Source organism: Apteryx mantelli, chromosome 22, assembly GCF_036417845.1.
Source record: "Apteryx mantelli isolate bAptMan1 chromosome 22, bAptMan1.hap1, whole genome shotgun sequence".
Lineage (NCBI taxonomy): Eukaryota > Metazoa > Chordata > Aves > Apterygiformes > Apterygidae > Apteryx > Apteryx mantelli.
The window spans coordinates 7,740,107-7,751,607 of record NC_089999.1 but is presented as its reverse complement, the minus strand read 5'-3'; the positions used below and the strand labels follow the sequence as shown (position 1 = coordinate 7,751,607).

The 11,501-nt window shown below is 44.5% G+C and overlaps 1 protein-coding gene, 1 long non-coding RNA gene and 1 other non-coding gene across 3 annotated transcripts; 2 read left to right on the top strand and 1 right to left on the bottom strand.

Annotated features, from left to right (window-relative positions):
* Positions 1-89: 89 nt before the first annotated feature.
* Positions 90-7,326, bottom strand: LOC106497312 (schlafen family member 13-like). Its single transcript, XM_067309523.1, has 5 exons — positions 7,308-7,326; positions 4,673-5,778; positions 3,759-3,887; positions 2,232-2,958; positions 90-1,930 (listed from the first exon to the last, which is right to left on the bottom strand). The coding sequence occupies exons 2-5, from the start codon at positions 5,769-5,771 to the stop codon at positions 1,132-1,134; spliced, it is 2,754 nt and encodes a 917-aa protein (XP_067165624.1). The 5' UTR covers positions 5,772-5,778; positions 7,308-7,326; the 3' UTR covers positions 90-1,131.
* A 2,192-nt stretch (positions 7,327-9,518) lies between these two features.
* Positions 9,519-10,526, top strand: LOC136993931 (uncharacterized). The gene is made up of 2 exons (XR_010886196.1): positions 9,519-9,671; positions 10,374-10,526. It is a non-coding gene; the product is annotated as an uncharacterized lncRNA (long non-coding RNA).
* On the top strand, positions 10,424-10,521 carry LOC136993965 (Z30 small nucleolar RNA). The gene has a single exon (XR_010886243.1). It is a non-coding gene; the product is annotated as a Z30 small nucleolar RNA (small nucleolar RNA).
* Positions 10,527-11,501: the final 975 nt, after the last annotated feature.

The following is an 11,501-nucleotide window of genomic DNA, read 5'->3' as shown; positions in this document are numbered from 1 at the left end:
ATGCTAGGGGACACACTGCTTGGCTCAACAGGGAATATTGAAAATACCTGGTTTATGAAAGAAACAGAATGAGAAGAAAATCACCAGTTTTTCACAGGGCATTTACTGTGTAAATGTTTACATTCAAGCACAGCTTCTTTATACATGCTATATACAATACCGAATCATGTGCTCTTTCTTTAGTGCCGGGGCAGGGGGGAATGTCAGCATATAGTAACTATAATTTTACACAAGAATCACCTAAAAGTGAAGTCAAGTGCATTAAAATAGTTTTAATAGGGATCATCGTAATAAATGTCAGTGATTCCCCACATGCAGATCAGTATCCATCCACTCTAGCTATTATACTGCAAGGAAAACAATATAAAGACTAAGTGTCCATGTTTTGGGTTGTTTTCATGGCCCAGTTTTAAGAATTTTGGCTCTGTCTTTCAAAAGTATTTGCACCTAACTCTTTACAGGTATTTTTACCTAGCCAGTATGTCTGAAACCAAGACAAAAATGGCATTGCTATCTAAAGTTATTTATGCAAAGTTTCCCTTGTTCTCTAATTCTCCTCTTTGCAGCTGTGGGTTTTCTAACCTGTACTGACTGTCTCTGGAGTTCAGAGTGGCAAGCTACTTTTGTAAAAGCCATTTATTTGTATTTCCTAGCTGAAACTTGGACAGAAGCCCTTATTTTTTCTTTTCTTTTCTGAGTATCTGAAGGGAGGCTATTTTTTAAAAAACGGCTTCCAACATTGGATGCCTAAGCTGTTTGGTAGCTTACTGTGTGTATGGGAATGAGCTGCTGAAAGCCAGAAAGTATTCCAATTTCCTGTCCCAGCATACTGGCTTTCACTTGCCAATGTACTCCTGTGCAGTCAAAGCCTGAGAGTAGGGCTTTGCAAGTCCTCGAAAGCAGCTTCCAGTGAGTGATGTAATTCTGTCATTTGAAGTATCTCTTTTCCATGCCTTTTTGTAACTTTATGTTTGTCAGGGCTTCCCGAGGCTAGCTAAGTTTACAAACCATTTGTAGGCTATTGCAAAGGCCTGCAAAGGAAAGCCTTACACTTTACGCAGAACCAAAAGACTTTCAGAAAGTATAACCACTGTCCTCTCCAAGGGCCTTCTTGGGATCCTAGATGGTTTTCTAAAACCACTGTTCAAATAGCAAATGTAGCTGTAAATTAGCTCTGGATGCTACACAGACTAGTATGTTTCTGAAAATTTCTTCCTGAGAAGGTATAGGAACAGGAATAATACCAAACACAATGCTTCTCTCTAAGCCAGAGAAACGACGGATGCTGTCAAGAACAGCGTGCATTTCTAGCCCTCCCTCCATTTTTGTTAATGACATATTTAACTTGGATTTCTTCATTTGTGATTTTAATATTTGACTGTATGCTCTTACTTCTTCATCTCTGTAGCACAGAATAGCAATATCTTTCTCAGCGTAACCCATTTTAAGATATCTGTGACAATGTTCTACCACATATTTTGCTATTTCGTATTTATCTAGCTTGCTTTCTTTTCTAATACAACCTTGCACAGCATGAGCGCATGTGGCTTTACATAATAACTCTTCTAAACGTTCTTTGGGAATATTTAGGATAGAATTCTTTACAATATCTTCCATTGTTTCTTTTACATAGCAATAGATACTGTTAGCATTACGGACCACTTTGGTTAGTGACTCTACAGGATCATGCCATTGTACTGGTGGAAGACCGGTTGGGAAGCAGTGACTTGTCTGTAAGTAGTCCAAGAAAATCCAGAGAATGCCAGGCTTAGGGAGATGTTGTGATGAAGTTAGAGTCAAGGCTTTGTTATACCAGTCACCATTCCCATCTTGGAAATTCTGAGCTTCGTCAATTATTATGTGCTTCACCTCATCAAAACTTTTTGTCAAAAATTTTACTCTTGTAACAGCATGGCAAATGTTCTTCTGTCTACAAAAGAAATACAAGTAACTTAAAAATTTATGCAATCTTTGTGCATTGCAAACTACTAGTTATACCTGATCAGCACAAAGTGAATGTCAATGATATTTAAGTCGTATTTATTAGTAGATGCTCAGGATGGCGAGACAAGAATTTGAGCCTTACTAAAAATGCATTCCAACTACACAACTCAAATACTGTAATGGTGGTAGAAACCTAGCACACCAAATATACTAATCAATACTCTGCTGTTTAGAAATGTTAGTCAAATAACAGACTATGGCAATGAATAGTTGGAGGAAATACTTACCTCACAAAATCTCTCAGAGGTTGGTTCTCACATATGTAAAGAACCTCGTCTTGTGCACACTGAAACACATTTCTTATTTTCTCTATGATCTTCAGGGCCACTACAGTTTTTCCCGTTCCTGGTAGGCCATAAACATACAGCTTCTTAGTTTTATGAAGATTTTCTGACAGTAGCTGGTACTGTTTGACAGTCAAGAGGTTGAAAAACTCAAAACCAAGTTGGTCACTTAAAAAGGACCGGAAATTCAGCAAAACTACTGTAAGAGCACACAGTAAGGCATTCAAATTGTCACTGTTGATTACACTATAGTTTTGGGGATACATTTCTTGAATATTCAGATTCCGTTCTTTTTCACAGTTAATTTCTGGAAGCAAAGTCAGTAGCTTCGGTATTATACACAGTTTGTGAATATAGCCTCCGGTGTTGACTAATTTCTGCTTCAGCCTCCAGGCTGTGCATCTTGAGTAGTCAAACAAACACTTAGTGATAGGACATTTACAGACTGTATAGAGGGTAGGCGGCCTACCCTGGGCTATTAGGAGAACGTCACAAATTATGAATGGGTTGTCTGGCAAGCCGACCTCAACAGCCCAGCTTCTGGAAAATATGAGAACTCCCGCAGAAAGCTCCTTCAATTGTTCTTCCAGCAAGTTAGCCAACCCTGGGTACTCTTGGAGGAGATCTTCTCTGAGTTTTTCTGGTGTGTATGTTATGCTGTGGGATTTCACTAACAATGCAGAGCAGAAGAATGGTTGGTGTTAGTTTAAGACATGCTAATCCAATCTTCTGAAACAATTCTGTGTGAATTAATATTGGCGAAAGATTACAAATACACACTCTAGCTGCCTGCACCTTTGCTGCTTCTTCAAAGTTTTCCTTATCGACTCCATGTGTTTCTAGATTCTTTTGCAAAGACTACTTCCTCAGCAGACTCAGTCCTCATCTCCTACCCAGCTCTCAGTCCCTTTGCTAAAATTGCCAGCACAGGACCAGCTTATGCCAGCTATGTTTAGGAGACCTGCCTAATGGATAGAGAAACAAAGATCAATGCCTCAGTAAAAGAACCTCTGGACTGCTGGCAGACCTTGCAGTGCCAGAGAAATGCTGGACTATAACTGGCAGCAGATTCTCCAGTCTGGTCCCAGCCTTAGAATTAAGTGACTATTCCTATCCTCTGCCTTTTTACATATTTAGGGCTGATTCCAAGTGACCTTCTCTCCCATTTTTCCCATTTTGCACTGGATTATTAATATTTCCTGAAAGTAAAAAGACATTAGCATGGCTGTGCTCAGTCTCCGGAGAGGTTCAGCTACCCAGGCTCTGGTATGTACACCTATCGAAATTCGGCAGGGAATCGGTCCTTGGGGAAGGGGTCATCAGGCATTTGAATGTGATGTTGCTGGCAGATTTCTTACCATCCCTTTCACCTGCTTGAAGAATGTCTCCAAGCTAATCTTTGACCTTGACTGCACCCTTAAAATTCTTGTTGTCAACCTATCGGATAGCAAAAGCAGTGTGTAGACCTACCTGGAAACAGTTGTTTATGAAGATCATCAATGCTGTCAAGGCCCTGATGTGAATAAACTGACCTGGCAAGCGGTGGCCCCTCTGTCAGACTGAGCTCTAGCTTAAAGGTGTCAGAAAACTGAGAAAGATCTAGAAAAAAAAAGAAATAAAACCTGTGATATAGCATGAGTATTTGCTGTCCCTTAGTGCAAGGGCCACAAGCTATCCTCATGCTGGTTCTAAATCTTTCACTCTTCTTTAAAAAAAAGAATCTGATGCACAAACAGAACCTTTGGAGCTCATGTGAACAGCAGCTGATTAGCAGCAGAGGTCACGGACCGTGGACCTGCTCTTGGTTTTTTTACAGATCATGTTAGACAGAGCTGCTGTTGTGACCTCTAACTGTTAGTGATACCCCTTTCAATGCCCAAGAATTGTCCATCAAACAGTCTCTCTATCCACAGCTCTCAACCCTACCAGACTGACAGCAGCAGTGGAAAATCCCTCCAAAAAATAGGAGGGATGGTATAGAAAAGACTACTATTTGCATTGGTGCACAAATCCCTCCTGTTCTTCAAGATTCAGACTGAAAGAAAAAACTGAACTATGTAAACAAATATATGCAGGCTGTGGTCTAACCTCAGTAGTAGCCCTTGTCAAGGCATAGAGAGCTCACACTGCAGAAGCGTGAAGTAACATACAATAGGCTTCCAGTCACCACGACCTGCTGCAGCCTGAAAGAAGCATTAAGGGAGATAAGTAGCAGAAAAACAGGTATTTAGCAAGGAAATAAAGCAGTCAAAATGGTTGGTTTGGTCAGGCCCAAAGAGAAAAGCAGGGAGGAATACTTAAGGCAAGCAACGCTGCCAGGCAAGGAACAAGAAAACAAAAGGGAATATCTGAAATGGAAAGGGATTGTTCCAGGTCTTTTGCACCTGGATCAGTGGAGGTCATCCATGAAGCCCACTTAGCCGCTTTCAGTCTCTTGATACTGCCGCCGTCCACAAGCCATGAATCTGGATCTTCTGAAAACGCAGCACAAGTAAATGGTTCAATCTTCACAGCGCAGACATATCCACAGTGCTCTCCAGGCTCATTGTACACTTTGAGGATTTTGTGTTCATACGTTACATTGTGTCCCTTTTTATTATTACAGAAATGGAAGAGGGTTAATTTGTCTCGAACGGAATTGATTTCGTGGCTTAATTTTTTAAGGTCTTCATCACTGCTGCTGAATCCTTGTACTCTCCTATCATCATCCACACCAATCCATAAATACCCTCCACGAGTGTTTGCAAATCCAGATATATACTGAGGTAGAATCTCTTTAACACGAGTCAAGAACTTCTCAGTCGAATAGTGTTTAAATTCCACATCACCCGACTCAGTGAAATTCAAGGTCTCTCCATGCTGCAGTTGGTCCCTATTAAATAACTCAGCAACAGTATTGTTTATGATATCCTTAATTCCTTCAACATCCCTTATCTTCCTTTTCTTAGCTGTTGGTCCTGTGCTCAGCTCTCTCCTGGCTTCATCTTGCTTTTCTTCAAGGAAGCCAAAAGCCTCAGTAGGGGTGAGATGGGAAAGAGAAGCACCACATTTTGCATACAACCCAGAAGTCAGGCTACAGATACGTGGCTTTGCAGTGCTAGAGTTTAAGGAAGATTTTTCACTGCTCCAGGTTTTAATAAAAATCAAAAGGTAATTATCTTGCTGTTTGAAGTCGAGGTATTTTGCCAAATCTGGTGACAGAAGAAGAGACCGAAAAGTCTCTTCTATATCCAGTCCGATTCCATCTCTCTCAAAGTTGTAGTTTTCATTTGCAATATCTGCTTTCACCACGCCTCCTCCAGAGTTTAGCAAGGCACACACTGCACAGGTAACATTGTATTTTTGATCTTGTCTTAACTTTTTCGATATCTTTTTTCTTGATTTTTCACCAAAACATATTTTTCCTACTTGCACAACTACTTCAGGATACCATGTTGCGAAATCAACCCAGGCCTGCTGCTGTTGGTTCTCTTCAAGAGCCATTCTGGGCCTGAAAACAATTGTAAAAAAAATGCTTACCATTTATGTTGAAACATCGATCTTCTAAAGACTTCCAAAAATATTTGCTAAACAGTGGCCATCCTTCAAATAATAAATACACCAAATCACGGAGATGAAAGATGAAGCATACATTACAGTCATTTGTTCTAGCCCCAAATGTTCCTGAAGTTCTGCTTTTTTGGAAACCTTGGAAGTTTTTGTCTTGCAACCTCCCTTATGGGTAGCTCATGTTCCCAAGGGTAAAGTGAAGCCTCTTTAGTAACCTCGAGCTGCTCATCTTGCTCATATGCACCAGTGCTCCCTTCAGTGGTTACTGCACAGCAACAGAGCATTTTCTCCACTTCCAAAACAGAGCGCTTGCTTAAAGCTCAAAAAAGCCTTTCTGTGGGAATTTGTCCCAAAAGAGAGACAGAGAATAGTGAACTCCCTCCAAAGCCTGGGCAAAGCAGAAGCTTAATTTAGCCCTCTGGGTAATGCCTCTGCTTTCCAGCCTTCCTGATAGTAAAAGAAAGCACTAATTTGATCAGATCCTCCCATATCTACGGAGGACTATACGAAGATCCTCCATTGCCATAGACCATGAAGACATCTGCACGTTTAAGAAACCATCTGCAACAGAGATGCTTTGCAGTGCATCTGCCTGATGCCTCAGAGAGGACTGTTCTTCCCATTAATAGAAGAACACCTGTTGTAACGACTCAAAAAGGGCTGTGCTAAGGCTCACCTGGATCTCAAGACTCGCTGGCATGGGAACCTTACTGATTAATAATTAATAAACAATAACAACTAGCCCTTTTACTTCAGCTCTATTTGGCCACCCTTGCAAGTTAGGTGGCTGAATCTTGGCTGGTTACTAACTTTGCACTACAGACAAACACCTTAAAACGGTGGGAAACTTTATCTGCATTACATTAGAGCCAATTCCTTAAGCTGAAATCCTGCCGCCTGCCCGCCCCCCCCCCCCCAGCAATGCACTTTGGTGGCACAAAAGCACCTAGGAATAAATGCGAATGAGCCTAGAAGAGATCTCCTCTGTAACAGGAGCGCAGTTAATTTCCAGCGGCAGAGATGTGCTTTTCTTATGACCAAGCAAGAAGCCAGAGAGCTGCACGGCACTAACACCAAAACACACGTCCCCTCCAGATATGATACAGGAGAGGAGTTTCCTGCCTTTCCTGTATTTCTTCTGAGTTAGCTATGCTGAAAAATATAGCTCTGCCCCCAGTAGCTTGGAGTTGAGATACCACCAAAGCAGCAAAGACTTTAATGCAGGCTAATTTTCCTACCAGCCAAAGGAATTTTCCCAGCCACCCTCTAGCTTGCTGCAACAGGACAACCTGTCCAGCTGATGCAATCTCAGACTGTCACCGACGCGACAGAGGAAAAGACTTGCCCCATCTCATTTTCTCAGTTCTGGGCTAAAACGTCAGTATTTGAAATATCAATTTTAGATCGGTAAGTAAGTCCTGAAGTGAGGCAGAGCAATTGCGGGGGTACAAAGCACCTGCGGCGTGTTACCTGCATTCCTCCTCCTGACCCCTCCGTCCGTTAAAACCTGAGAGAAACATAACTGACTCCCTTCTGCTGGTTTCGATTCCTCTCCTCTGCGTTAGCTGTGATGTAGCTGGCGCAAAGCCTCCAAAGACTTAACTGGATCTTTCCAGCCAAAGTTCAAAGCTAGTTTCAGGGGGAGACCCAGCCCTCCTGGGCAGTGACTTCCTTCCCCTCCGGCTGCCAAAGCCTATCAGAGCCAGGGAGCGAGAAAACGAAAGGTCTAGAAGAAATCTCTCAACCAGTCTGTTCACGGGGGCACTGTGTGTTCCACGCGGAAAGCTTCAACTTCATTAACCCTCTCGCAGCTCCAGAGTCAGGGATACAGTCCCGGAAGCTGGAGAAGAGGACAGCAAGCTGGAAAGTCTCATGCAGAAGATAGGCTCTGCTTATCTCTATTTGCAATAACGGATTCAATATTTTTACCTTTTCGCCCTGGCACAGCCAATGCTTTTATTCTGCAATAATGTCCACATACAACTCTCCGCTGAAATAATTAAAGGTGTAGGTTACCACAGTGTCACCTCCCTCCTCGGGGCCGTGTTTTGGCAGAGGCGCCAGAACCGGGCCATAGTGAGAGGGCAGGAAACCAGGGAAGTTGCGGGTTTGACTGCAAAGTCTTAGGGTAGCAGGATGAGTGCACCCTGGGTTCAACAAAGTTGTGTGTGTTTGTTTTTTTTTTCTTTTCCCCAAGGGGAGGTGGGAGGAAATGAAATGTGGTAAAAAAAGAGCAAGGAAATAGAAACATATTCTGTTTGTGTGCAGACATACAGCTTCATACACAAAATACAAATGCTTTTGCTTCCACCCTGTGTAAAAGGGACTCCCCCTTCACCAGCGCTGGGGTGATACCAAACCCAGCACTCCCGTCGAAGCCAGAACAGCCAAAGATGTTGTGGGGTGCTTTTCTCCTCCAAAGGGAAAATGGCTGTGGTAAAATTGCTGTCTGCCATGGTTTTGTTAAAGCCAAGGATAAAGCACCATGGGGGTCTCTTCAAGAAGATCGGTCCTCAGGAAAGGGAGCCTGTCTGCAGGACTGCATTTCCCTGCGTACTTCCTTTCTGTGTCTGCCCCTCCGATGGGATCCTCCTCTTGATCCAGCGCAGAAAAGCACTGAGCAAAGTCAGAAAGACCCTCCCCACAGAAATCATGGGAAATACATGTCTGTAGCAGGCATGCTTGTCATGCAAGGATTCCTTGCAAATAGCTAGCTGCCAGGAAGAAATGAGTGATGGCAGTAAAATAATGGGATGCTATTTATCATTCTAGCCTTAACCAAACAAGCACTTGCTTTATTTTAACATATTAAATCATAATACTACTTTCCCTTCCAAAGCATCTTCCATTGAAGTCTTGGAAAATTTTTATTTTTCTCACCAATATTTTTATTTTTTCTTCCCTCTTTTTTGCAAGGGGTTTGATAGTCTTCACTGAGCTGCCACATCCCATTAAGCATCCCCCTTCTGTGAGGTGACTGGTGCTACACAACCCTGTGGCGGGAGAACCAGGCCCTCGGGCTGGCCGGTGCTGGAGGCAGCGACTTCTCATCTCCTTCTGCCCCTGCCCAGCCAGGCGCGTGCTCCCCACCGTCCTGCAGCACTGGGCCTCACGCACCGGCATCGGGGCGCTGGGTTTGGGAGCTGTGCCCCGGCCATGTGGGAGGTACTGGGAGAACTGGGAACGTCATGACTGGGAGCACGGCCTCAGCTGGGTGCTTACTGCCACCGCATATCCGAGTGTATTCCTGCCTGTGCTCCCAGCAGGGCACAGGCACTGAGCGGAGGCAGAAGGCGAAATGGCGCCGGCTGGGGTGGCTGGGACACGCCGCACCCCACCGGCCGCCCCCCCCCCCCCCGCCTCAGGGCCGCGCCAGGCCGCTCAGGGCGGGAAACGCTCCCGCCTTGCCGCGCGCCGCCCGCGCGCCTTCCTATTGGCCTTCCCCTGCCCTCGTGCCGCAGTCCGCCGGCAGCGCCGCGCGTCGCTATTGGCCCTTGGCCGTTGGGGGGCGGGGCAAGGCGGGCAGCTCCGCCCCCGCGCGGCCGGGCCCGGGTGAGCGGGGGCGTGAGCGGAGCGGGACGGGGGGGGGCAGGGGGGTGCAGGGACCTGGGAGATGGGAGACCTGAGCGGGGCTGGGGGAAGGGGTAGATTTGAGGGGGGCGCAGGGGGGCTGGAGATGGCGGCAACACAGAGGATGGGGTTGGCATGCAGGAGAGAGGATTTGGGGTGCAGGGTCGGAGGTGGGAGGTAGGATATAAGCGAGCGGCTCGAGGGAAGTGTCACGCTGAAACAGGCCTCTGGACTCGGGGAGAACCACTGGCTTCGGCAACGTTTGTAAGTAGGGCAGGTTTTTTCCTCCTGTTTGGCCTGGTCCTGGCTCTCCCTGACATCCCGGCTCGTGGCCTGTCTTCCCGAGCTGCGGTTTGGTTCTAACAAACACGTCACCTTCCTCCCTTCCCTTGCTCCCCTGCTAAACGAGCTTCATCCCCTTATCATCTGTAGCATTAGGAGGTGATAAGGAGAAAAAAGGTGCTCCAAATTCATAGGGGAGCGTGGAGTGTAAAACAGCTTCCTGTATCTGCTGCACGCTTTTGTGGGGAGAAGTAAAAGGGACCTGTGGATACAGGTGTGTCAAGAGAAAAAAGTGCTTTCTCTGGCTTAATGTTGTTTGGGAAGGAGAAATGGTGAATTTTCACCTGTGTTACTCTGCCAGCATGTTTCTGTTATACACACGACTGAACACACAACACACGCAAGCTCTGGGTGGAGAATCCATCTTTATTGCTGGTGCAAAGTACCGCCTCCTCAGTGCTGCCGTGCAATGGAGATGAGTACAGTAAGGTCGAAATAGCGATTAGGAGTTCCGTTTTTACATCTTGTAATTGCCGCTCCTGTCTCATCTAGCAAGGGTCAGTTTTTAGTTTTTTTCAGAGAAGTCTGTCCTGTAGAAAGCCATTTGATCCTGAAAAGAATCAACCCAGAACCAATTATGTTTGTTTTGTTTTTTTTTTTCTCCCCCTGAAAATAATTTTCTAGTTCCTCATTGGAGAGCAATGTCCTTATTGAACGGAAATGAGATTTGCCCAAAGCAATGATGAGTGAAGTGTTATCTGAACTGGTATTGCTGAGACTTTGTGTCTTTGCTCTGACCAGGGCATGATCACGTAATCTTCTCTCTGAGCTTATTTAGGCTAATTTCATCTAGGACGTGGATGAAAAGAAACTTTGCCATTTCTTGAAAGTGTTTGATGCAGCTCTTAAAAGTAGTGAAAAGTATTATGACTTTTTAAGCAAATTTTTTAGCAGCAGAAAAAAGTTCATCCTTGATTTGAAAAGTGAGTTGTGCAAATACTTGTTTTGATTTCTGTATCTTGCTGCAAAACTGGGTTTAGTACTGAGCTTGCTGTGACAGGGTTTTCTTACTTTCTCTCCCATGTGTGGGACTGTGTTTTACCAAACTCCAGATGTTGTGCCACTGTATCTTCCATTTGTAAAAACAATGCAGACTCTGTAAAATGGAGGTTATCCTGTAGAGACCTCATTACCACTTGGTTCAGCTGTATTATCATCTAGTGATTGTGAGCACTGAGACAGGAGTATTTTTAGAAGTGAGCTGTGCCGTTGGGCCTGGCTCTGGTGCTCTGCTCTCTCTCAGGCTGCGTGTCAGATACGAGATGGAAGGGCCTGGCAGCGGGGTAATGTGGCTGCTTCCCTTCTGGTAGGGCAGGACATTGAAATTCAGGTATTGGAAAAAATGCAGTAAGCAAGCATTCCCCAAAACTCTTCACGGGAGAGGGTATTTATTACGTGTTATGCACTGGGGTTTTCTGGGAACACTTCCCTTTACACCCTAGAAGGACAGGGCTAGGCAGCAGTCCCACAGATGCCGATACATGAGCTAGAGCCCAGCATGATTCACATCAGCTGTTTTACAATGATTTGTCTGTTGTATGTAAAGTTTTTTCTTTAAGTTGTGTAATAGACTCAAATTTTTAGTTGTGCATGAGTAGTACAGTATACAGCTATGTTTCCATAACTTTTAAAACCTAAATACTGTGAAACAAAACAGATTCTCCAGCTCTAGGAAGTGATTTGTATCTTAGAAAACACAGGAACAATTTCACTAAAGAAAATTTGCAGATAGTGTAATGAGTTAAATTGAAT